The sequence below is a fragment of the Balaenoptera physalus genome (genome assembly GCF_965194825.1).
Source record: "Balaenoptera physalus genome assembly, chromosome: 19".
NCBI classification, from domain to species: domain Eukaryota; kingdom Metazoa; phylum Chordata; class Mammalia; order Artiodactyla; family Balaenopteridae; genus Balaenoptera; species Balaenoptera physalus.
The window spans coordinates 39377157-39403628 of NC_138900.1; the positions used below are offsets into that span (position 1 = coordinate 39377157).

Genomic DNA, 26472 nt, shown 5'->3' on the forward strand with positions numbered 1-26472 from the left:
CCCTTAGTCCCAAGCTGATCCCCCCACCTGTAAAAGCAAGAGAAGCAGAAGGCAGTGGCCCTGCCTCCCGACTGCTCGGGGAGACCAGATGCTTAGGGGGGGCATGGGACAGGGACTGTGGAGCAGGGAAGGCACACCTCCAACGGTTACTGGAATGTGGGAGTGTGATTCTTGCCTCCTGAGGGGCCAGGAGAGAGGAAGCCAAGAGGAAAAAGTCCTCCATCTAGAAAACAGGAGACCTGGTTCTCGTGCCAGCTCTGCTGGGCCTGCGGCATGATCTTGTGCAAGCCTCTCCTTGCCCTGTGCCTCAGCATTCACTTCTGTAAAAGGAAGGACCTGGTCGAGAGCGGCAGGTCCCAGATAACGGTTATACAACTTAATAGGATTACTCCAAAAAAAAAAAAAAAAAAAGTTTGGGAAACTCTGGATGAGACACACGTCAACAAGCTTCCTTTCTGTAGGGCTCTGAGTGCGTTGGATACGGTAATGCACACTGTGGTTCCCCAAGAGGACATACAGTCTGTGTGCCCAGACGTACTCAACAAGAAAAAAGGGTGCTGCTCCATCCATCGAGGGACTAATGTCTGAGGAATCCCGGCCTAGAAGAGTGTCAACGATTCCTCTGGCACAAAATTGTACGTTCACAGCAAAGTGCTCACTAAGAAAGCTGTGATTAAACTCCAATAGGGCTGCTGCAGACTGCAAGGGATGTGGACGCACAAAGAAGGGAAGCGTCGTCGGAAGAGGAGGGGGCAGGGCCTGGGCCTCCAGGGACGAGGATAGCACTGGGCAAGGTGGGACTCTCATCCTGCAGGGAGGCTTGCCCCTGAGTGGCTGGTGGGAGGGGGTCTGAGATTCTGATGCCCTGGGCCAGGGGAGACCCACTGGGCCTTGGATAAGAAGTAAATCTGAAGCACACTGACATGACGCACCAAGTTCCAGGGAGGGGACCGCGACTCTCCTGCCCACCACGCAGTCTCTGTGGAGCTCTGCTGGTCAGGGGTTCTTCCCCCAACTTAGACATCCCCAGTCCAGGCCATGAGCATCTATACTTGACCTGACACTCAAGGCCTTCTACAAGCCAATCCCCTTCCCTTTCTCCCGTGCTGCTGGCTAGAAGGGGTAGCAAGGGCAGCATCCTGGGCCTGGAACGGAAGCAGAGACCCTGAGTGTGACAGAGCAACAGGACAGAAGGGGCTGACTGGTGTCATATCTGGGTTGCTCAGGCAGGAGAGAAATGCATATCTATCTTATTTATGCCACTATTATTTAGGGGGTCTTTGTTACAGCAGGGAAGCCTGCATCCTGACTGATATACACTGGTATTATTTCCATTTTACAGAGGAGGAAACCGAGCTTCAGGGTACTTAAGGAACCTGCCTGAGGTCATAAAGTTAAAAAAGGAGGATCCAGTTTTGACCTTGTACCTGCCTGACTCCTGAACATGTGCTCTTTGCCCCACCACACACAGAGCTTCACTTCAAGGATGTGCACTGTGGTTCCATATAGGAAGATACAAGAGGCTGAGACCTTATCATCATGCTCCTTGCTGCAGAGGGGAACTCTTGGACGTGATCCCGGGGACGGTGGTATCCTGGAATCAAGGTACTGCACCGCTCAGGTGCACAACTGCAGACCCTGAGAACAGCAGTGGAGCCCCCAGCCCAGCCCAGGCCCCCAGCAGGCAACCTGGCCTGCAAAAGCTTGGCCCACAGGGCTGCCCTGGGCCGGGAGAGCTGCCTTCCTCTCCTTGGCCAGTTGTCATCAGGGGAACCAGCTGGTCTTGGCACCAGGCAGGGAAGTGCGGCAGGAAGGAGAAAGGAAGGAAGACAGAGGGCTGGGCAAGAAGGGGGCGGGCGCCCACAGAGCTGGAAAAGCGGGACCTAATTTGGCAGTGAGCTATTTCAGGACTGTGCCCTTGGGACCTCAGACCAGAAATATTGGGGGAGGGGAGTCTGGCTGTGCAAATGCTCCTAATCCACGGCTCCTTGAGGGCAGTCAACTGCTCCTGGGCTCACTTGGGAGAGAGGAAGGAGAGAAGCCGACTGTCAGCACTTGTGCTGGGCGATGCGAGCTTGCTGTCTGAGCCATAAGGGGCTGTCTGTGCACGTCAGAGCTAGTAACACGTTCATGCTGCGTCCGGAGGAGCACGCTGCCTTGCAAGGACTCCCCGTCTGTGGCGTTTGTTGTCATAAGTATAGAATCATCCCTATTTTACAGATGAGGAGACTGAGGCCGGGGTGGGGGTTGAGGGAGAAGAGGTCAGAATATCCAGAAGGGGCTGAGGTCAGGGGCTGGAGGGGAGGTCGAGGAGGCTGGAGGAGGTTCCCGCTGAGGACTCCCAGAGCAGGGAGGCCAGGGCTGCTATGGTACTGAGGGCCTGGGGTACCCTGTCTGCGTCGGTTGAGTCGGGGGGGACCTCCGTGGGCCCACCCGCAGAACTCTGCAGGGTTTGGCAGGCCCTGTGCGGGCAGTACACCCAGAGGAGCTCGTGGTCCCGTGGGGGACGTGGCAGCTGCACCGGGTTCCACGTCAGGTGGGCGGTGGGCAGGCCCAGAAAGAGGCCCGCTCCCTCTCGGGGCAGACTACCTCTCCACCCCCGGGGCCTGCAGTAGCCTCTCAGCTCTTCTCTGGCCGCCCATCTATCCATTCACCACAAGGCAGCCACAGCAAGCCTCTCAGAGGCCAGCCGAGTCTTGGCCTTGCTTAAAACCTTCAATGCCTTACTGCTGAGCCAGGAACAAAGCCAAAATTCCTTCCATGGCCTGGAAGCTCTCCTCACCTGGCTGGCCCCTGCCTCCCTCTTCAGCCTCATCTCTTGCCACTCTCCCCACTTGACCTTTCAGCTCCGGTCACACTGGCCTTCTTTCAGACCCTGACTCCCCACTTCAGAGCCTTTGCACATGCTCTTCCACAGGCTGTTCCACCCACCTTCTGTCCCCCTCCCACCAGCCCCACCATGCCAGCTCCTCCTGCTCTCTGTCAGACACCTTGTCATCAGCATAGCCCAGGCCAGGCCTGCTGCGGGGATGCTCACAGCTCTCTGGAGCTACTGAGGGGTGCCCATCTTCCCCCAGACTGAGCTCTGTGGAGGCGGCACTGCTGCTCGTCTCTGCTCACCCCTGTGCGCCCAGTGCCTGGCACACCGCTAGTGCACAGAAGGCCACTACACGTTTCTCAAATGAACGAGTGAGTGAACAAATGAAAGAAAGAGAGATGCTGTAGGTGCCCAGGAGAGGGAAAAGACACTTTCAGCCACAGGGACTCGGGAGGGGTTTATAGCGGGAATGACATTGATGGAGCCAGGGACAGCCTTAACACAAAGGAACAAAGTAGCTGCCTTTTAAGGAACACTTGCTCTGTGCCAGGCACCCCACTGACACTGGGACATATGGTTGCCCTTCCTACTCATGAAGAAACCATCTCAAGTGTTACCGGGGGACTGTCACCCAGCACTGTCTGCCTCTCTCCTTTTCTCTGGGATCCTGCTTTCGCTCTCCTTAGCTCTACTTCTTTTGGCCTCTGTCTCAGGCCTTGCCAGACCCTGGTTCAGGAGTAGCCTTCCTCAGCTCCACTCCTGCAAAGCCAGGAAGAGGGACAGAGGCCGGGACACACACTCTGCTTCCCAGCCTGGAACCAGAACCAATAGGGGATTTTTGGGAGGGGCTGAGGCCACCTCTTTGACTTGTGGTAGTTCAGAGGCCTTGGCACTAGCTCTTCACCCTGTTTTGAAACAACTGTCACAGCCAGGCTTCTAGTCCTGGCACTCTCTCCACCAGACAGGCAGTGAAGTGTGGGTGAGAGGAAGATGCAAACAAGAGCTGTTTACTGAGCACTTACTAGGTGCCAGGCCCCATGCTTAGCCCTCAACACACATTAATTCTTCAACCATAACAACCCTGTGAGTAGGTCATATTATTATCATCTTCAGTTTTCAGATGAGGAATCTGAGGTTGAGTGAACCAAATGACCACCCTGAAGTCCAGTGCTGGTGACAGGCAGGGTGAGGATTCAAGGTTGTGTCTCGGACGCCAAAGCCTGGCTCTAACCCCTGTTGAGCTGCCTCTCTTGGGCACAGCCCTTTGCAGCTGCACTTGCCCAGCTCTAAAATGAAATCTTGACTGGCACATGGCTAAGGTCCCTGCTGGCTCAGGTAGGCTGGCAAAGACCCAAGTCTTCCCAGGAGACATCCCCAAACACGGGTCCGTATCCCCCGCCTAGCATCATCTCCAATTCTGCCATCACCCCTGCCAGAGCCCCAGTGGAAAGGCGAGATGGGAAAGGGGAGGGGTGGGCTGGGGGCTGTGTGTCCACGTGCCCTACACCTGGGATCCTGGGGGAGAGGCCACCATGGGAACAGCAGCTCTGGCTCCAGCCAAACTGGGTTATCTCATAATCCTGCTGTGCTAGCTTGAGCCTGGCTGGTCATCTGCTGATACAATATGAATCAGGCACAGTTGGCAGTGCTGAACTCAAGAAGAGATTTAGGATGGCTATGGTGGCCTCCCCAGCATTTGCTTCTTTTGCTTCCATTTCCTTTTTATGAGCTCCTGGTTTTCCTCTGGGGAATTCACTCTGGTCCCAGGAAACCCTCAGGCAATCAGAGTACTGCATCCCCTTGGTCACAGTGACTGTTTCAGGGATGGGCGTGTGATCTAATTGGGGCCAAGGAGAAAGAGGGATTCCCAGGACCTAAGTGGCTTCTCAGGGAAGGGACTGCAGGGGCACATCTTGTGTTCTGTACATCCCGGGATGCTCACAGGTCAGGTGGGGTGGGAGGATGTGGTGACGTAACTGCTGTAGCCATTTTCTTGCAAGGCGAGAAGCGATTTTGTGGAGTGTCAAGGGAAGGCTGCAAGGGGGACAGAGTGGAGAGATGAAGAGGAGCCAGGGCCATCATCAGAGCTGCTGAGTTGAGCCTCACCTGCAGCAGGACCTCTGGATTTTTTTTTTTTTTTTAAATTTTGGCCATGCCACGTGGCTTTGTGGGGTTTCAGTTCTCCAACCAGGGATTAAACCCAGGCCACGGCAGTGAGAGCGCAAGATCCTAACCACTAGACCACCAGGGAACTCCCCACTCTGGACTTCTTAATCCCTGGGTCAGGTGATTTTTTTTCTCACAAGCCAGTCTGATTGTATCTCTTATCTTTTGTAACCAAAAGTGTCCTAACATCCAGAGAGGGTCTTCAGCAGTGATGCGAGACCACTGTAGGTTGCAGCAGAGCAAATAAATAAGATGGGGAGAGGGAGCTGAGTAAAGCAGAAGATGGATGTTTGTGGCTATGGGAAGGGCAGATGGGCTCTGGTTTTCCTAGGGAAGCCATCCCCCAACCCACGTGTGTGGTACTATACCCCCCACCCCACAAGCATGCAGAGCAGGGCCTCCGAGCTAGGGAGGGGCCCAGATACCACACCTTGGCCACCATCCCAGCCTGTGACTCACGGTCTCACCCACACAGTGCCACTGCCTTGGCACACCTAACCCCTTTCCCAACCCTGACACCCCTCAATGGGCCAAAGTCCACCTCTTGGCCCCTAAGCTTCTCTGCAGTACACTGGGTCCCCGGGAAAGGATCTGACATTCACAAAGGGCTCAAGTGTGGGGTTCGGACCAAATAAGGTAATAGATACAGTCAGGGAGAGACCTCTGGGGTGAATGGTGACTGTGCTCACCAGAAAGCTTTAATCTGTGTCCCCCTACAGGACTGCACAGCCAACACGTGCTGTGTACTAACATTTTTATAAATCCGGTAACTATGTTCTGGGTAGCACAATTATATTGCATTGCATTCATGGTGGGTCCAAAGTATTAATTTGTTAAGCACACACATTTAAAATATACCACAATTTAGTGACCTTGTTTTAAGAATTCTTCATTTTTCAAATGCCAGGAGCCTCAAAAAATGGGTGTTGGGACTTCCCTGATGGTGCAGTGGTTAAGAATCCACCTGCCAATGCAGGCGACACAGGTTCGAGCCCTGGTCTGGGAAGATCCCCCATGCCGCAGAGCAGCTAAGCCCGTGCGCCACAACTACTGAGCCTGCACTCTAGAGCCTGCGAGCCACAGCTACTGAAGCCCTCGCACCTACAGCCTGTGCTCCGCAACAAGAGAAGCCACCGCAATGAGAAGCCCATGCACCTCAACGAAGAGTAGCCCCTGCTCACCGCAACTAGAGAAAGCCCACGCGCAGCAACGAAGACCCAACGTAGCAAAAAAAAAAAAAAAAGAATCTGCCAATGCAGGGGACAGGAGTTTGATCCCTGGTCCAGGAAGATCCCAGATGCGGTGGAGCAACTAAGCCCACGAGCCACAACTACTGAGCCCCCGTGCCACAAGTACTGAAGCCCATGTGCATAGAGCCCGTGCTCTGCAACAAGAGAAGCCCACGTACTGCAGTGAACAGTAGCCCCTGCTCGCCGCAACTAGAGAAAGCCCGTGAGCAGCAACGAAGACCCAATGCAGCCAAAAATATAAATAAATTAATTAATTTAAAAAACAAATGAGCGTTGGCCAGGCAGGCCTCTCTTAGCTGTTCTCTACATCTTCTAAGGCTGGGAGGTCTCCTTGGCGGCTCGTTTGCCACCTTAAAGAAACCTTTGAGCCCAAAGGATGTACCCACAATGTTCCCTCTCCAAAGGAGGCTGTGGGTTCCCCCTGTGGAGTAGCCAGGCAGAGATTCGGGGAGGCGGGGGTGGAGAATGAGGGCTGTAATGTGGGGCCCCCCATATACCCAAGGGAAAGGCAACTAGTGGGCCCCCCCCATCCTGATGCTCGGGAATACTTGCACAGTTGTAACATTTTCTCACCATTAGAGCTGGGCGATGGAGGGTTTACAGGGAGAGACAGAGATGACGGGTGTGTAAGCTACTGTGAAGGGGTAGCGGGGGAGAGAGGGAGGGAGAGAGGGAGAGAGAGCCGGAGGGGACACAAGTGCAAGGCATCATTGCCTGTGGTTTTCATTTACTGTTCGTTGGAGTCTTTAGGTTTCCTTTTCTTTCTTTTTAAATATTCCACACCTCTTTCTACAGGCAGTGAATGTGCAGAGGCTGGCAGAGGCCCAGGCTCGAACACCCACTCCACTCGGCTCGCAGGGGAAGGGCGGGCAGGAGGGGCTAGACGGAGGCCAGGTGCGGCAGTCACCAACGAACCCAGAGAAGCTGGGGTGCTGGAGCTGCTGCGGGTGCCAGGGCGGGCGGGTGGTGGTCTGCCTGTGCTCTCCTCGGGGAGCCCTGTCCCAGGCTCATCTGCACGGACGTTCTTCCCAGAGACTCTGCCATAGCTTTGTGCTGCCAGGAGACTTACCTGCCACCAACCATTTTCTTGTCTCCGGTGCCCCTCGGGACAACATTCTAGCTTCTGAGCCTACGTGGGTGCTGTAGACTGAACGTCTATGTCCTCTCAAACATCATATATAGAAACCTAATCCCCAACGTCATGATATTGGGATAGGGATTAGGGGATTAGTGCTTTTATAAGAGACTCCAGAGATCAACCCCATTCCTTCCGTCGTGAGAGGACACAGTGAGAAGACGGCTGTCCATGAACTAGGAAGTGGCCCTCACCAGACATCTAATCTGCTGGCACCTTGATCTTGGACTTCCCAGCGTCCAGAACTGTGAGAAATAAGTTTCTGTTGTTTAATCCACTCAGTCTATGGTATTTCTGTTGTATTGGCCAGAAAAGACTAAGACAGTGGGAAAACGAAGGCAAAAACCGGAGAAGAAACGAGGCCCCATCTCTGCCCCAGCCTGGAGGGGCACCCATCCACCAGAGTACCTCCCCCACTCCTGGCTGCGGGACTGGGCTTCCCATTGGCTCAGTACATCTGCTTTCACGTTCTTACTAATTCCCATGACAGTCCACAGGCAGGGTGGCAGGTGGTGACTGGTGCTGTCCCCCAGCCCCTTGTCTCTTGCCTCTGTGTCCTACTAGAGTGGCCAAAAACCCCACATTTTTGCTTGCCTCGGATCTCTTGCTGCTAGGCCGATGTGGGGTAAGAAGTCAGGCTGCCCTGCTTCTTCCTCCTGCCTCTGGAGTCCTTGTGAGAGGGTGTCACCTGCCATCCTGGAGCCATGAGCACCCAGAGAGCCACCGAGGTGCTGACCCAGGCCCTGATGCTGCACAGCTGCAGAGCAGCCCCCGGGCTGCCGACTCTCAGGAGTCCCTGTCCAGGAAACAAAGGCTATCCCTACTGTCGAGGACACTGTTGGTCATGTGGTTTTTACGTGCAGCCAAATATATCCTAACTTGCACAGGGAGACTCAGAGGAGCTTTGTGACTTGCCCAAGTGAAAGTGCTTACCATTTAAAGCTAAGGCTGTGACTACCCCAAACCCAACACAGGGAATACCTCCATAATCCTTCCGTAACTGTAATGGCAGCCCACACCCTGCTTCTCGAGGAACAAGGCCATGGAGCGTGTCCATGCTTGGCCTGGTGCCTGTGGATCAGAGGCCTCAAGGCAGGAAGGAACGTGGGCTTTCTCCTAGGTGAACTGTTTTTCCAACAATTTAGTCCCAAAGGTAACTTCTTCAGAATGTCCTGGGGAAGCATACTAGGCCCAGCCTCCTACTTGAACGTCCTTCATCTTTGGGCCTGGACCACAACCCCTGAAGTCCACGGAGAGGACCTTGAGGCCCAGTGTGACCCTCCGTCAACAAGGAAACACTCTCGTGCGTTCTCAACACTTGACTTACTAAGGCAGGGAATGGCTCAGCATTTTATCAAGATTCAGAAAAATGGTTTTCTATTTAGCCCTCAGTAAACTCCAAAACTCAGTGGAGGAGAACGCTCCATCTTCCCCTCATCAGCACCTCTTCATTAAATGCCAATCATGCAAGAAGTCCAAGCCTGCTGCGGCTTTCCGGATTCTCTAGGGTGGGCAGTTGACAGAAGGACGGAACCCAAGCAAAGGCAGGGCTCCTCCCACGAGCGCTCAGACCCCGGCACTCACCTTTACTCAGCTCAGGCTGCCCTCAGCCAGGGGGGCCTGCTTCCCTCCTACCAGTGTTCATCTGTAACGCCTAATCAACCTTTGAAAACTAGAGTAGTTGTCACTCTGCTTCAAGGCACATGATGCTAATAACGGCTAAGCTTTCCTGAGTACCTACTATGTGCCGGGCCCTGCTCTAAGAGCTTGTACCTATTAGTCATTTAATCCTCAAGACAACCCAGTGAGGTATGTCATTATCAATGCACTTTCACGAGAATAAAAAACACTGTCTACTGAAGCATCTGCCCTCCTTGCCTGCGCCCTGGGGGCAGGAACTGGGTCTTGCCCACCACTGCAGGAACACCAACGTGAACGAATGGACGGGTAAACGCTCAGGTGGACAAGACCGTCCTGGCCCTCCAGACTCACTGTCTAGCTGCAGAGGGGAGGCATCCTGAGGCAGAGGGCCGGGGAGAGCTGGGGCTGGAGCTCCAAAATGACAAGCGTTCAGAGGAGGGGGCAACCATTTGCAGCTGAGGAAACCCAAGAATACTCTAAGGAGGAGAGGAACTGGAGGGACATCTCAAAAACCTGAAATTTTGGGCTTCCCTGGTGGCGCAGTGGTTGAGAATCTGCCTGCCAATGCAGGGGACACGGGTTCGAGCCCTGGTCTGGGAAGATCCCACATGCCGCGGAGCAACTGGGCCCGTTGAGCCACAACTGCTGAGCCTGCGCGTCTGGAGCCTGAGCTCCGCAAGAAGAGAGGCCGCGACAGTGAGAGGCCCGCGCACCGCGATGAAGAGTGGCCCCCGCTTGCTGCAACTAGAGAAAGCCCTCGCACAGAAACGAAGACCCAACACAACCATAAATAAATAAAAATTAAAAAAAAAAAAAAAAACCCTGAAATTTTAATCCCTCCTCTTCCTTTCCCACCTTGAAACCTGCTGTTCCTTTGAGTTGGTTCTTCCTTTTGGAGTAAGGCCAGGAAGAGCCACTTGTGCCGCCAACCTGGGCCAAGGTACTAGCAGCCAGGTCTGGAACTCCTTATGGCCGGGCTTAAAATAAAGATACCTGCCCCAAACCCAGAGCCTGGGGCCCGATCCAGCCTTAGACCACAGGGAGCAAGCCGACCTGGCTGCACTGAGCCCTGCGGAGCTGGGGAGGCCTTGGAAATCAAAGGATGGGATCCCTCATCTTTTCATTTTTGCATGTAAACCCACCTCCCTGTGCACTGTCTGCCAGGGATGTGACTGCTCACGAAGTATCTACGGGATGAGTGACTAACCAACCAAACGAAAGAAAACGAGGCCCCAAGCTGGCTGAGTGATTTGGGGCAGACTGCTGAGATGGAAAGAGAAGTGAACAGTGATTCAGAAAACCTGAAGTTCTAGTCCTGGGCCTGCCACGTCATCCCTTGAGTAAGTCTCTTTCCTGTTGGGCCCAGGTGGGGTCTATTTTTTGCCACCATCTGCAAAGTGGAGCAGCAGACTTAGATGGCCTTGAATGGATGAGTTTCAAGCTCTATTAACCTGGGCGGGCAGGGGATCAGAGCCAGGCCAGGCCTGGTCCGATACAGCTGAGGAGTGGCGCGGTACCTAGCGTGCGGCAGTGTACGTGCTGCTGCCCAGAGGAAGCCTCTTCCTGGCCTCAGGTTTGGGCCTTCATCTGTCACCTCGCCAGCCCCCATCAGATCTGACAACCACCACTGAGGACTGCTGCGGTTTCTCCAGACCCCAGGAACTCAGGCAGACACAGAAGAGAGAGCATCCTTGCTTTTGTCTGTTTCAGAATTCGTGTAAACCACAGGGTGAACGGCACTGCGCCGTGGAGATGGCACCACCATGTTCCCCTGATTAAAAAGAAGTTAGTGTTCAGCGCTCCTCTGTGTGACTTAAATGTCAAGATTTCTTTTACCAGAGGAGATCCAGTGACATTCTGGAATCTAAGTATGAAATTTGATTCTGCCTCCCCAAATAGTGCCATTATCTCTAAGGAGGGGGTGTTCTAATGACACCTCTTGGTGGAACATTAGAGGCTGGGCAGCAATTCCAGCACCAGCACTGATCTTTAGTCCCGCTTGGGTCACTGACCCCGGGCCGCCCAGTAAGTGCTGTACGTGTCAGGCACTGTCCTAAGCACTTCACATGCATTACCTCATTTAATCTCACAACAGATGAAAGGGGACGGTATTAGAATTATGCCTGTTTTACATACAGAAACACTGAGGGTTAAGGAAGTTAAATAATTTATGCAGGGCCATATAGCTGGTGATTGATTGAGCTGGGATTTGAATGTAGTATCCAATACTTCTTGTGTCAGGCATTGTACTAGATGGATAAGATCTATATTCTGTCCTCAGGGAGTTTATAATTTAGTGGGAGAAATAGGCATATGCACAAACAATGAAAAAAATGAAAATGAGAGTATTTTCAACTGAATAAAGCCTCATACAAGTTCAAAGCATTATCTCTTCGCTATTGTCCCATTATAATGTACTTTACATATGCAAGTATACATGTACATGCACATAAATTTTATGTATATTTTTATATACACGTGGGTGTGATAAAATTTATAACATGGGATTGTTCACAGACTTTCCCAATCTCCCACCGTGGTCCAAGTGAACCTCCTAAGCCTGTAATTGTCCAGTTTCTCCCAGACTTCCTTCCAGTGTCTGAGTTTAGGTCAGTTCTGCCACACAAGTTTCTCTGCTTTTGTGATGCAGATGCAGGCCCTGGGCTGAGGACGGAGGACGGAGGACGGAGGAAGGAGGAGGGGGAGGGACTCCACTCAAAAAGTTAAGAGAATTTACATGATAATGAACTGGGGGTGAGTAGGGAGGGAAGGAAGGAGGGAGACGGAGATGGAGAGAGACAGGGAGAAGAAAGAGAGAAACTGAGGAACAGTTGGAGAAAGGGAAAGAGGGAGAGGAGGAGAGGGAACCCCTTCTAGGCACAGAGCAGGAGAGGGAGGAAGAAAACAGGAGGGAAAAGGCGGAATAGCAAGAAGGAGAAAGAGGACAGGAGGGAAAAAGCCTGGCAGGCTGGCGGTAGAGAGATGGTCTCTGGGGAACTTAGGGAGAAAGCAGCTAAAGAGAGTGGGGTTGGGACAGACATGAGGACGACAGAAAACGACTTGTGAGAAAAGCAGTGGGAGTTGCCCTTTGAGTCCCTTTTCATATTTTTGGAGAGACTCAGAAGAAAGAATGGGATTCTGAAGATTTGTTTTGCCTGGTTGTACTGTGCCTATTTAAATGGGACTCTGCTCTGGACCTGAGCCACATGAATTATAGCTTCCTTGGGGTTACAAATCCGTATTATATACGTATATATTTTGTGCTGAATGTCCTTGGGTAAGTCACTTTGCCTCTCTGTGCCTCATTTTTTTTTTTTTTACTTGTAAAATGGGGATAACAATAGCACCCACTGCACAGATAGCTGTTAGGATTAAAATTTTTAATTAATATAAATAGTTTAATGCGAGCCCTAGAACATAAAAATTGAAAGCAACTATTATCATCACCTTCAATTCTTGGAGCTGCAGTTCTCTGAGTCCATCTACTTGCTGATTCCACCTGGAGCCCATGAGGTTGAGACCATACTTGGCCCAGCCCAGCCTGTCTCCTGACCTTCTGCCAGAGGTGTCACCTTGTTCCCCAGTCATCCAGGCCGGTAACACTGGAGTCCCAGTTTCCCGATCCTTACACTTTTGCCCCAGTAGCCAAGTAACTACCAGGTCCCTTTCTTTCATCACCACACATCACTTTGCTGCCCTTACTTTCCAGCTCCCATCGAGACCCTTACTGTAGCTCCCAACTTGCCTCCCCACCTTCAGTCTCTCCCACCACTAGCCCACCATGCACATGCCATCATGATAATCTCCTAAAACTCGCTTTCATCCCATCCTTCCCCAGCTCAAACTTTATCAATGGCTGCCTACTGCCAACAGGATAAAACCCAAACCCCTTGGCATACTTTCCAAGGCCTATCCAATCTGGACCTAACTGTATCTTCTAACTTTCCCACACCTTCCCATACCCTAATCCTCTGTCCTGGCCACTGGCCTCCTCCATCAGTCAAATCTCCTCTGGTCACCACCAACCCATGGCCTTTATTCATGCTCTTCTCTGCTTAAAGTCCCTTTCCTCACCTACATCTGTGCCTGTGAAGCCGTACCTCTGCTTCAAGGACAGTTCCAGCCTCACTTCCTCTAAGGAGCTTTCCCTGACCACTTCACGGAATGAGCCTATGAGCCCTGTCCTCCCAAGAAGATGACCAGCCCCTTCAAGGCCCCATCCCACATTCCTCTGAATCTTTCTCCAGAGCTTAGCACAAACTAAATATATAGTAGGTACTCAGTCAACATCTGTTCAGTACTGATAACATTACAGGTTCTTTTCCTTTTTTCTCTGAGTACCGAGAAAGTTAGAAATGTCATTCTACTCAAGAGATTTTTTTGGGTGGGCCTACTATGTGCTGAGCACTGTGCTGGTTGTTGGGGTGGGGAGGTGACCCAAAGATGAATGACACAGGCCTCGAGCAGAAAGACCTTAGACATAATGAAGTTCTTATTCCAGGCGCCACTGGTGGCTTTATGAGTTCCAGAGCCCCCTGAAATCGTATGAAAAATTTCCTGGACATTTGAGTGAGTGCATGGTTCTGGAGAGAAGGCTCATGGCTTTCATTAGCTGCTCAAACGGGTTTTGATCACCCTAAAGCGCAAGGGTCACTGCTCTAAGGAAAGAGCGACACACTGCACGAGATACATGCTCAACAGAGAAAGCGCTGAGCTGAGGTGAGCTGAGCTGTCAGGGGAAGGAGAGGAAGCCTTCATGCAAAGACGGGAGCTCAGCTGGTCCTTGCTGAGCAGGAAGAGCTCCAGGGGGAAGAGAGGGGAGAAGGCACAAGAGGCAGAGGCTGTGGTCTGAGCCGAGGCCTGGAGGTGTGGGAGTGCGTGGTATCTTTGGGGAGCAATGTGTGGTCTGGGGGGGCTGAGGCATGGGGTGTGTAAGGAGATCCCTGCTGTTTACCCAACAAAGAGGCTCTTTCAGGCTTGGGCTCATGCACTGTCATATGGCCTCAGGTGAGTCCACACCCCAGAGAGGCTGCAGGAGAAACGAGTCAGTCCTCCCTCCACTGGGGGCCAGGGCAGGGGGCAAGCCAGCTGCCAGGAGAAGTCAAGGACGTTGTTCTAATGAGGTATGGCAAGGAAGCTCCTAGATGCTTCTCTGTATGGAGAGTATAAAGCTGGTTGGCCCAAGCAGGTGCTGGGTGTGGGGCTGTTTTCCTCCAGATACGCCATCATGGGTGGGGGGAGGATGGCGGACGTGTGGAAGTCAAGAGAGGGAAGGAGGTCTTTTCTTTACACACCAAAACACCAATCTGGGTCGGCTCTGCATGGGACGGTTCTCCCAGCATCCAAAGAGCAGATCCCCCAGGTGGGCAGCCCCTGGGAACCCGAGAGAGGAAAGAGTTTGGAGACCCAGCCTTGGGGTCGGGGCATCTGGGCACCAACAACCGGCCAGCTACAGGCAGACCTGACTAGAAGGCGTCCAACACCCCAGGGCCCACTTCTGCCCCCGGGCGCAGTTCAGGCTGAACAGAGCTTCTCGTTCCCACCTTGCCAGGCTCACTTCTCACTCAGGGCCTTGGCAGTATCTGCTTAGAGCCTCTGTCCCTCCTCCTTCTCCCATGGCTGGCGCCTTCTTACAGTCGAGTTTCATCACAAATATCCCTTCCAGGTTCAGGGGAACCTTCCCTGGCCACCCAGTCTGAAGTGGCTGCCCCCTTCCACCTCAACCCCCTGACAACTGATATACAGACAGGCGGGGGATCCTTGCACCCCGCTACCCAGACAGCAAATCCAGAGCAGCCCACTCCCAGGAAACACCTTCTCCAGCTTCCTGGCTCACTTTAGCCTAAGGTGAAATAACACAGGAGGAGGTGCCCCAGGGCCTGGAGGCCTTTGCCAGCCAGAAGCCTGACAAACCCGTGCTGCCCCGCAGACCGGTCAGGCGTCTGCCATGGTGCCACCTGCCGGAAGAGGACTGGGCTCCAGCTCCTCTCTGTGTCCAGTGGACTCTCCAGGGAGTCCCCACTCTGCTCTTGGTCTCCCTTCCCAGAGGAGCCTTTCCTGACCTCCTACTTGAGGGCTGTCTAGACCAGGAATCCCGCAGAAGAGAAACAGCCACAGAAGCCAAGGGGTCCCGCAGTATAGTCCTTAATATATCACCTTCCTAGCAATTCCCAAGCAATCATCTCTCTATTCAGGATAATAAAATGGAAAAAAAAAAATCCCCCCAGGAACAACAAACGTTTTCCAAAACTGAAGAAAAGCATTCTGAAGTCACACTGACTGTCTGGGTTATAATCAGGGCAGGAGGTTTTGGGGAAAGAAGACTGGTTGGGAGGTGGGCGTGGCGGTGAACACACATACTCCTGGAAGATCTCGCAGGCTGTGGTTGTGTGTGCCTGCGTGCGTGTGTGTTTGTGTAAGGTGTGTGCTGTGGACACATGAGCTTTTGCACTGGGCCTGTCGTCTGGTTAATTGAGATTCAGGCTCCATGCTCTCTCTTTGGCCAAAAGGCAGACAGAAAGACCAAAGGCCTGTGGCCTGCCCTATGTCTGAAGATCATACCAGGCATTTCCTGCTCCGGGCTTTAATGCCTGAGTTGACTAAAGTGAGTTAATACTTGTAAGGTGCTTAGCACAGTGCCTGGCAGCTAGTAGGTGTTCAATACAAGAGAGCTATTTGTATAACCACTGTGGCCATTATCATTACAAATGAATGAAGCCCTGTAACTTGTTTGGCTACTAGTAACCTGTCTTGGCTACTTCTGATGATCTGAGTTGCTCTCTGCTCACTGGTTTCTCCAGCTCCACTCCTACTGTGCTCGTTCCTGTATCCCCAGCAAGGCCTGGTATATTGTACTCTCAGTGAATACTTAGTGGAAACAAGATTGAAGAACTCAGTGCCCCTGGTTCCGCAGGCCCTGGCTCTATGACCAAAACCAAAGCTGGTCCCTGGGGAGAAGTACTTCCTCTGCAGAGCCAGCTTCCAGACTCAGCCTTGCAGACGGGCAGCGCCCGGCTTCCCCACCCCAGGCTGGTCTTGGACACACTCTCAGTCACCCAGTTCCCATCTTCCGGGAGGAGGCAATGCCTGAGTTGGGATGACTCTGTTGCATGGAATTAGGATTTTGTGCATAAAATATTGAATTTTACATTTAAAGCTGTCTGTCACAGATGATTTATCAGACCCAGAGAAGGTGAGGATAGTTTTCCTCTGTGAGGGAGGTGATTTTTTAGCCAAGACAGGATATATATGTGATGTATAACCAAACCACGCAGTAATCGGAGATTAATGCTCTCCGTCCAGAGGCTCCAAGGAGGGGCCCAGGCGCTCGGAGGCCTCCACCTGCTCCCCTCCTCATGCTCCAGGTCACAGGAAGAGGATCGCTGGGTTTCAGGGTCCCACCAGGAGATGAAGAGTCTCTTTTAGATAGACTTATCTGAGGCTGTTTTCCCTCCCTCCCTTCCTCCCTCCTCCCTGCTTTTATTTGGCTTTGCCAGTATAGCTGTGTAAGGTTAAGTCTTACAGTTAACGCAAATGTTTGCAAAGAGGCTTTTACAACTTATTCCATTCACCACTTATCAGATGCCTGGAAACTCAACTGAAAAACCGTCCCTGTTCTAGGATGTCGACCTCCTACAGGAAGGAGAGCCTCTTCGGTCCTCAGACTCACCTCGGAGGGGCAGAAAACACAACCCATGGGGCAAAGGAGGGAAGAGAGTGAATTCAAGTGGTTGCCCCACCCCCAACAAGGTAAGGAAAGCTCTCCTAAGGAGGGAAGACGGTGGCCAGGTGGGGCTTGTTTTGTATAAGAAATATTTTTTCTGTTCAAGTTAATTGCCCAAGGGCATGTACTTGGACAATGTTGTGAGAGTCCCAGTTTAGGGCAGTCACCAACCCTTTCTCATCTGCAAAATAAACCCTGGAATTCTGTGGCTGTTGTCTCCTTGGCAATTGTGCTGTGGCGGTTTGCTCGTCACCAGAGCCCCTGTTTGACTGTATTGGCCAGGTCGACTGGTACACTGGCCGGTGACACAGCACGGTCTCGTCCTGACCCTGCACGGCAGCCTGGCCTTATAAAGAGGACGCAGCGGGTACCGGAGACGGCCCTCTCCTCCCCGTGTGCATGCGCGCAGCAGCCTACCTTTCTCTCCTTGTCACCGTATTCGATGCCCAAAGTGTCCATGGCCCGGACGATGGCTGCCAGGGACTGGATGGTGTTGCTGTAGACAACGGGCTTGTACTGCTTCACGTCTTCTCCAGAGAAGCCATCTTCGTGGATGATCCTAGAGCAAAACCACACAGAGCAAGCCTGATGAGTGCGCTGTCCACACGTGGCACCGAGCGTGCCGGGCATGTGAAGCCCCACCCCAGCCAACCTCCAGGCTTAGCTGGCTGAGGGCTGGGCCCAGCTCGGATGCTGAATTACTGAGCTGCTGTGATAAAACCACAAAATCTGAAGGAAAAATCGACCTAAATTACTGAAAATTAATCTGAAAAACAGAACAGTGGAAAAAAGAAATGCAGTCTTTTTTACATTCCCTATGTACAGTGAAAGAAAGATCAGTCAAGGGGTTGATAATACTTGAAAGCACTTAGAACACACACTAAGCACTCGATAAATGTTCGCCATTAGTATTTTCAAGCAAAGCTCAGGGTTTTAACTTAAATATCCACTTAGGAGTATACTGCTGAAGACCCCTGCGGGAAGCCTGCAAACGAAGAATACATTTTTTCTTTCACAGAAAACTTACACTGCTTTTAATGAAGGTAAGAGCACTCACTTAAAACCTTCCTCTCTGACAAGAGAAAAGCCAACAGAAGGAGTTGCCTATTCCCCATCCTCAGCTGGGATGTGACCACTGTGTCACCCTTATTCTGATGGCTCTGAACATGACATGGAGGACACGAAGGCGACACTGCAGTTCTCAGAGGCCATGCGACACTCCCTGCCCTCCTGTTCTCAGGTTCCTCTGGGGTCAGGGCTGAGGCTGGACATGCCCTGAGGTCCCTGTTCCCTGCAGATGGCGGCCACTCAGTGAACGCCCGCTGCCGACAAGGGTCTGGGGAGGAGAGAGAACTAGAGAGGGGGGGAAGCCAAGACTCTGCAAGAATCCTCTCATGGTTGAGGTAATTAAGAGAGGACAAATGGGTTTCAAGACTAACATCCAACATTAGTCATCCCCCGTGCAAACTCTCCTGTGGTCATGTTTTTCAGTCCAAGACTGAACACGACCTGTAACACGTACATCCACCTGTATAGTAGCTCAGACCTCCATTTCCACCTCCACAGCCCCTCTCCAGCCCTTCACGTCCTTCAGTACAGGAAAAAACTGCTAACAAGTTTTCTTTCTTTGTATAAACAGTTTTACTGATATATAGTTCACAGACCATACAATCCACCCATGGAAAGCGTGTGATTCAGTACTTCTTAGTATACTCACAAGGTTGGGCAGTGACCAGCACAGGCTAATTTTAGACCATTTCTGTCCTCTCCAAAAGAAATCCTGTACCCATTAGCAGTCCCTCCCCATCCCCTGCCCCAGCAGTAAGCAACCACTCATCTGATCTGCCTTCTGTTTCTATAAATTTGCCTATTCTGGACATTTCACATAAATGCAATTACACAAGGTGTCATCTTTTGTGACTAGTTTCTTTCACTTGGCATGTTCATCCACGTTGTAGCATGCATCAGTACTCCCTTTCTTTTTATTGCCAAACTAGATTCCATGTACAGATATACCACGTTTTACTTATCCATTCGTCAGTTGATGGACACTAATGATTCCTGTTATAAAATGTGACTTGGTGCTGGGTTGTGAGTCTTTATCCTGAGTTTCTCTAAGAAGCAGATCAAAATGACCCTATTGTCTTTTCACTGACTTTTATTAGCCCTAAATCCGTTTTTGTACAAGTTTCTTGAGTGTACACCCAGTCTGAGGCATTGGTGCACAACCCCAGGGGGATCTCAAAGGGAATTGTTAGTGTCCACCGTAAACAGCCAGAAAACTGGACAAAATACATTAAACAAGTGGTTTCAGACACTGGAGAACAGGCAGCACAGGACTGTGATCCGGAACAGAAAGGAAGCAAAGCGTGGTGAGTCCTATGATTGCCTTGGGTTTCTGCCTGGAGGCGTCTACCAGACCTCAGTGCAGGGAGGGAGGACCCAAGCAGAGCACAGGGGTCTACTGAGCTGATGGGATAAAGATAAAAGTTCAGGAAAGCTGTGGGGACTGGGAATTGAGGGGCAGAGTACCAGAGAGAAAAGTGCAGAGAGAGAGAGAGCTCCAGATATCTGAACAGGGGTCTCCTTGAGTCTTTGGCTGAATAGAGTGAGACTCTACGAGCTCAAGAAACAAGTGTCAGGGAGCTTATAAGGTGAACACCTCCCAGAGCTGGCCCAAGGCTGGGAGATGCTCAAGTTCCGACTAACCAGAGTGGAGAGCTGACACCTAGGGCATTTGGCAGAAACCCCAGAAGGCTCACGCCATGGTAGTAGGGCTAAACTAGCCCTAGAGTAAAGGCTACATTAGACCTGCCCTGACAAAACTGAAAAATGGACCTCAAAAAACCAAACTGACCCACAAGTAACTTAACTGCCTGACAGAATAAAATCTAACACTCTTTAAATGAGGACAACAAAATCCAGACACTTAATAATATCCATAATATCCAGCATCCAATAAAAAATTTCTGGATATGCAAAGGAGGAGGAAAGCGTGACCCATAACCAGGAGAAAAATCAGTCAACAGAAGCAGACCCAGAAGTGACAGAGATGATGGGATTAACAAAGAAGACCTCAAAAACACCTATTCAAAATATTTTCAAGAAATTAAAGGAAAACATGAGTATAATGAGTAAAGAAATGGAAGATAAAAAAGAACAAAATGAAGTATCTAGAGAGGAAAATACAATATCCGAGATAAAAATTTCACTGTAGGGGATTAACAGCAGATTTAGACACACAGAAGATTAGTGAACTTGAAGACACAGATATAGAAACCATCCAAACTGAAGCAAAGAGAGGAAAAAGGCTGAAAATTTATTACATAGAAGTAAAATTTATATAATAGCACAAAGGATGGGAGGGGTAAAATGGAAATATACTGTTGAAAAATTCTTGTATTATACATGAAGTAGCATAATATTACTTGAAAGTAAAGCATGATAAGTTAAGATACATATTGTAAACTCTAGGACCATCACTAAAAAAGTCTCCAAGACCAGACTCCCCTCAGAGGGTGACCTCTGGGTGACCTGAGAGGTGCAGCCTGGATTTACTGGTCCCCATGACACACTCTCCCAAGAAGCCAGTGCAATGAGTTTCTCATGCTTCGCTCTGGACCAGCAGGGCCTTGCCACTCTCCTGGGAATACTCTCTAGACCCTCAGCTGCCTACAGGATTTCCTTCCACTAGGGGATGGGACTATCATTTTTCACACCTGTTAGTATTAATTCTTTACACCACCTAACAAGGTAGGGAGGGTAGGATGTTATTATACCCATCTGTAGAAAAGGAGATTGAGCGAGATTGAGTAACTGGCCTAATGGCTGTCAGCAGGCAGTGTGAGAGCCAGATGCAGGAGCAGCACCCGGGTCTCTGAGTACACAGTCCTTTCTGCCACCCCTCAGGCCTCAGACTGGACTAGGCAGAATACTGCCTGGAAGGTCTCACTGGTGCCTGGGGTGGCCCAAGATAGAGAAGCTTCATTTGGGGTTTACAAAAATGATGCAGTTTGGCCAAAAATTGCTCAAATCATGATTATTGGTTGCATAACTTGTTCAAACTGGCTTATATTGGCTTAAAATTGGGCTTCCCACTTCTGGGTAGAATTTTACATCTTCCCTTCCCTCTGACTACAAAGTAGTAAGTACTCAACCATAGAAAAGTTGCACCATACAGAACACCACCAAAAATAAATAAATATTCATAATTCTACCGTTCAGAGAAAAAGGCTGGATTTTTTTAGTGTAAGCCCTTCTGTATTTCTTTCATGCCCCATTCTTCTCTGCTCCCCACCCCCTCGCCCCAGCACTGATTTCAGTCATATATCCTTAAAAGTATCACTTACGGCCCCTTTATTTTCTATTTCCCATCTCATTCCAGAGAGTGGTCAGAGCTTAGGAGTCAGAAAGACGGGGTCGCCAGCTCCATCACTGGTGAGCTGTGTGTTCCTGGCAAAGGATTTAACCCCTCAGGCCTTGGTTTCCTCAGCCGCAAGGAACTGCTGTGAGGAATAAATGTAAAGTGCCTATTGTATAGTAAGTATATAATATATAGTAGCTGCTAGTGATAATATCTTCATTCTAAAGTCAAAATCCCCAAAAAGAATTTCCTTCGCTGGTGGTACAAAAGAAGCAGAATCATAACAGTCGCTAATGTTTGAGGGTTTAGTCTTTGTGTTAAGTGCTTTACATGCACCATCTCGTCTAATCTTCAAAACAAACCTAGGAGATAATTTTATCTTCTCTTGACAGATAGAGGAAACTGAGGCTCAAAGAGGTTAACCCAGTTACCCGAGGTCACGCAGCTGGTAAGTGTGACAGTGGCATTCAACGCCGTGCTTGTGCCCACCAGGGGGATGCTGACAGGCAGGACTGCTTCTTCTGCTGGGATCCCTATATCTAGGTTCCCAGAGAACCCAGAGATTTCCCACACAAAGTGAGCATCAAAACATCTCCTATAATATCAGCCCAAGGAGTATGGGGCAAGGAAAGGAGGTGTTTGGTTAGGGGTTGGAGAGGCAGCCCAGGGGAGTCTGGTTTCTGGTTTCTTGTGACAGCCCAGGTTTGAGCCCTGGAGGAAGCCAGGCCAGGATTTGGAAAGCAGGAGTGAGGCTGCATGTGGCACCTCTGACATCTCACACTGCAGCAGCCCCAGACAAACCAAGCTTCATCTACATAGCTGAGTGACAGAGTGCAGAATCAAGTCCCAGAGACATCATCTGAGCCACTGGATCCAGCTATTCCTGAAGCTAACCCTATCCCTACACTTCTGAGTGATGTGAGTCAAACAACTCCCTCTTATTTTTGCATAAGCTAATCTGATTTGGGTTTCTGTCACTTACAACCAATACAGTCATGACTAAAACATGTTTCGTACTTTGGGAGACCATTTCCTAGTGCACTTGTTTATTAACTTTCTGTCTTTACCACCAGCCTGTCAGTCCCTGGAGGTCAGGTACCACATCTCATCCATCTCAGTTCCTGCTCTCCATAACAACTGGCACAGGGCTAGGCTCTGAACAGTACTCAGGGGAAGTGGGACATAACTACATGAACCAGGATTACACTGATGCACAAGACCCACCCCTCCCCAAGGAGCTCACTAAAGGAGGCAGACGTACGTGTGTGTGTGTGTGTGTGTGTGTGTGTGTGTGTGTGTGTGTGTGTGTGTGTGTGTGTGTGTGTTGGGGTGGGAACTCACCAGATTTCCTATGTCTTCAGAGCCAGGGTAGCAAAGGAGGGTCAAGCTAGATGCTGTGTTGGTGCCCACCCCAAACTCAGGGACTCTGGAGGGGTGTGGGGTTTTCCAAGCTACCAAACCAGAAGAAACCTGGGGAGCAAGCAAGGGCTGATTCTGAAGCCTTGAGTGTTTGATTTTGGACAGGAGCCACCAGCTGGACTCTGGAAACCTGGCAACACAATTGAGGGAGAAGATCCCAAGTGGAAATGGGGAGAGAGAGGGAGGGTAGCAGCCAAGCCCGCCGGAGCAGGTCTGAGCTTTCTGGGAAGAGGCAATCAAGGAGGGACCCCACTCCCACCTCCCCCCCCACCTCCCCTATCCCAGCTCCTCTCTCTGCTGCCTTAGAGACCCTGCAGGGGGCCTGGGCTGGGGCTCCCTTTGCTCTCTGCTTCCCCCTTTCAGTGCAGGACTGCACTCAGCTGCAGTGAGACTCCCCAGGCACAGTGGCCTTATATGGTCACAGAACCACAGGCTTAGGAGCTGGAAGGGACCCTGGAGGATCATCTGGCCCCACAGCCATTCTCCCTCTCTGAATCACAGATGCTTCTGACACTGTGACAAACGCACCAACACACACACAGTTTTACCCCCCATTTCTGGAGGTTCACAAACGCACAGACTCTAAGCTGCTGGAACACATGATTTTTCACTCCATCTCCACAGTGGATTAAATGCCCCTCCTCTGCTTCCTTTTATCAGCACCCTTTCCCCGGCACCGGGACCATCTCTCCATCCTCCACAATAATCCCTTTAAGAGTTCAGATTAAGGGGGTGCTTTTGGAGCCAGACTTGAGACGTGTGACTGGGCAATTTCCTTAACTGCTTGGTGCTTCAGTTTCCTCAACTTTCCATGGAGATGGGCCTAGTAATTAACAGTGGCTACCCTCACTGGGCCACAGTATGTAAAGAAGAGGGCCTGGCACAGGAAGCACTCAATCAGCTCAGTTGTTATGATGACTGTTATTGATATTATTGCATTTGCTAAGTGGAGCCGGGGGAGAAAGTACAGGGTGCTGGGTGCCCGGTGTCTGTCCTCTTTAGGCCAGGAAGTGACCCGGGGTCATGGGGCAACAGGGAGGCCGGACACCATGGGAAGACCCCCTTCCCCCACAGGAGGAGGAGAAGCAGGGCTCACAGCCACAGGAAGGAAGATGGGGCAGGGAGAACGGGCACTGTCCAGAGTGGAGCAGAGAATCTGCTCATTTATCTAATGAACATCACAGGAGCAGCAGTGGGCCAAAAAGCTAAATTTCCTGATTTGGGGGCCGATTAATAAGGTTATAAAATGTGTTTCTCATCACATGTGGGCTGCCTGGGTTAGGGTCAGTGGTCAGGGCTTCACTCATGGGACCACTGACAACAGTTTCCAGTCGTCGGGGAGACCGGATCAGCAATGTGGCTCTGGCTCTAGAGCCACAGCCCTCCCCAGTGGGGGAAAAAGACCACCCTGGCTTCAGAGAACACAGTTTTAATCAAACAGGCAACAGTGAGATACCAGTGAGTTAATGAGCCACATACCAGCAATTAGGGGCTCCACAGAACCTACCGGAGCAACGGACCCGGACAGGATTGTAAAATGAAAACACCGGTTAGAGTACAACGTGTGCCCCATGCAGCCATTTGTATAAAACTAGATTTGTGTGTGATGGTGTTGGTAAGAGGTGGGGGTGTGGAGGGAGAAGGCGGGAGAGAGAAAAGATGACGTGGGAGGATGCTTAACAAAATATCATCAAGGTCACTTTTGGATGGTAGCATTCAGTGATTTTTTTTTACTCTCTTCTTATCATGTTTGTTTTGTTTCATTTAAAAAAACGTGCATCTGTTATTTGAAAGGACAACAAATCATGTTCAATGGGAGACAGACACGGGTGTTTATTAACGGGGACCATTTTGGCCGTGAGAGAAGAATCGAGTAACAAGGGGTAAAGTCGTCAATCAATAGGAATTTCCTGACATGTTTCACTTGGGTTCAGCCTGGTCCCTGCCTTCCCAGGGCTCTTGTTCCAGGTGAGAAAGCTAGTGCTGAGAATATGAGTTAACAGTATAAAGTGGCATCTGCCAAGGGCCAACTGAAGGGTATGTGCGTCAGACATGCTGGCTGCCACCCAACAGCCATTCCCTTCTCACCATGGTGCGTTCCCTTCCCTGTCTCCCTTGCAGCTAAGAGTGACCATGTGATCCAGCTCAAGCGAGTAAGACTGAAGGGGAGTTGGCTAGACATGCCTCTGAGAAAGACTTTCTCTTCTTGTTCCAGTGACAGACCTTTGAGAACAGCTTTCCGGTCCCCTCATTTCTCCACTGTCCCCGTGTCCCTGGCTGTCCCTCCGCCAGCCGTTCCCTGGCTTCTTGCCTTAACATGTGGTTGCATGATGAAGTAAATACTGGAGCCATGGCAGCCATATTGTGACCAAGAGTTTAAAGGCCACCACCCTAAGGATGGCAGGTCAAAAGGGTATAGGGCATTCCTAGTGACACTGTGCAACTGCCAAATCAGCCGTGATACTATCTGATGACAAAGGTCACGCTCCTACCATGATGCCCCCTGCCTGGGTAGGTAACTGTGACTCAGAGAGGACAGACTTGCCTACAGTCACATGGTTAGCTTGTGGCAGAGCAGGGACAAAATTTCCAGATGTCCTTCCACTGTGTCATAGGCCTCTCATCTACCTTAGTGCACCCCTGAGATGGGGGGGTGATGGGTGATACCAGCTAAGAAAAACATCTAACAATTGCAAAACAGAAAGATTTTTTTCCACTTCTGTCTTAAAAGCTCTAGTTCCCAATAACTTGGGGGCTTCTCTGAGGGTATTCTGTAAGCTTCTTCATTCAGCCCCTAATTCAGCCTTCATATATTTTTCAGGTACCGACCACGTACCAGTTAAGTGCTGGGGATATAAGAGTGAACCGACAGATACGAGCCCTGCCCTCATGGAGCTTGAATATGAAGATAGATATCAAAGAAGTACTTTCACAAATGGTTAAATTATAAGTGGAGTAGGTGCTACCCAAGAAGAAAAACCCAACCAGAAAGAGCTACAAGAGAAGGACCTACAGCAGGGGCGCAGGGTGGGTGCAGGGCCCACCTCTCAGGAAGCAGCATTCCAAGTGGAGTGGGAGCAGGCCAGAGAGACAGGGAGGGAGACGGGACTCCAGACTTGGGGGTGGGGCACAGCACAGGCAGAAGAGGCACTGTGGAGAGCCTGTGTGGTCTCTGCGTGTCTTCCAGAGCCCCCAGCTGGCACACGGGGTGCCGGGAAATGTGTGCTAAATGAACAGAAGGCACTTCATAGGCTGGCAGGTGGCAATGGAAGCCAGAGAGCCCAGTCAGGAAGGCTGCTCTGGATCTGGTGCTGGTGCAGGTCTGATGTTCCCTCCGGAGGGAGGATTCCACTGAGTCTCATGGAGAAGTACAAATAGCGAGTTAATTCAATGGGGGAAGCATCACAAACACCAGCCAGGCTACAGGCACTGGCAGGAACAGCAGACCAGCTGGAGGCAGGCACAGCAGAGGGGAGGCACCCGAGGATAATGTGTGCGTGGCGGTGGGGACTGGCCCTGCTGAAACCCCCCCTCCTCTCCCTCTTGGAGCCCCGCTGACTCTGTTCTTGTACATATTCTCACTTGATGAAGTTTTGTGCACAGTGGGGTTTGACCTGCAGGAGAGACCCTGGTCCCTGGTTTGCTGGATGCCACCAAGGGTGAAGACAAAGCAGGGCAGTCAACAGTGGTCCAGAGGGCACTGTGTGGGCAGGGACAGGGGGTTGGTGAGAGGTGGGCATTTCCAGGACCCGCAGAGCCCAAATCCCCTAGGGGACACTATTCATCCATTTAGTTCATTCTACAAACGGACACTGAGTACCTATTAGGAGCTGGATACACCCTGACTCTCCTACTCACTAAACGTGTGGACCACGGCCAAGTTAACCTTCCTGGGCCCAGGTCTCTCCTCTAGAAAACAGGGATAATGACTGTCCCTCACAGGGCTGTCTGCAGTAT

The 26472-nt window shown here is 51.1% G+C and overlaps 1 protein-coding gene across 3 annotated transcripts in view; it reads right to left on the reverse strand.

Annotated features, from left to right (window-relative positions):
• Positions 1-26472, reverse strand: part of GNAO1 (G protein subunit alpha o1) — a 169502-nt gene that overhangs the window by 68683 nt on the left and 74347 nt on the right. For all 3 annotated transcript variants that reach the window (XM_082437006.1, XM_082437005.1, XM_082437007.1), the window contains exon 3: positions 17151-17292. In XM_082437006.1, coding sequence (XP_082293132.1) covers positions 17151-17292 — 142 coding nt within the window. The remainder of the gene's footprint in view (positions 1-17150; positions 17293-26472) is intronic.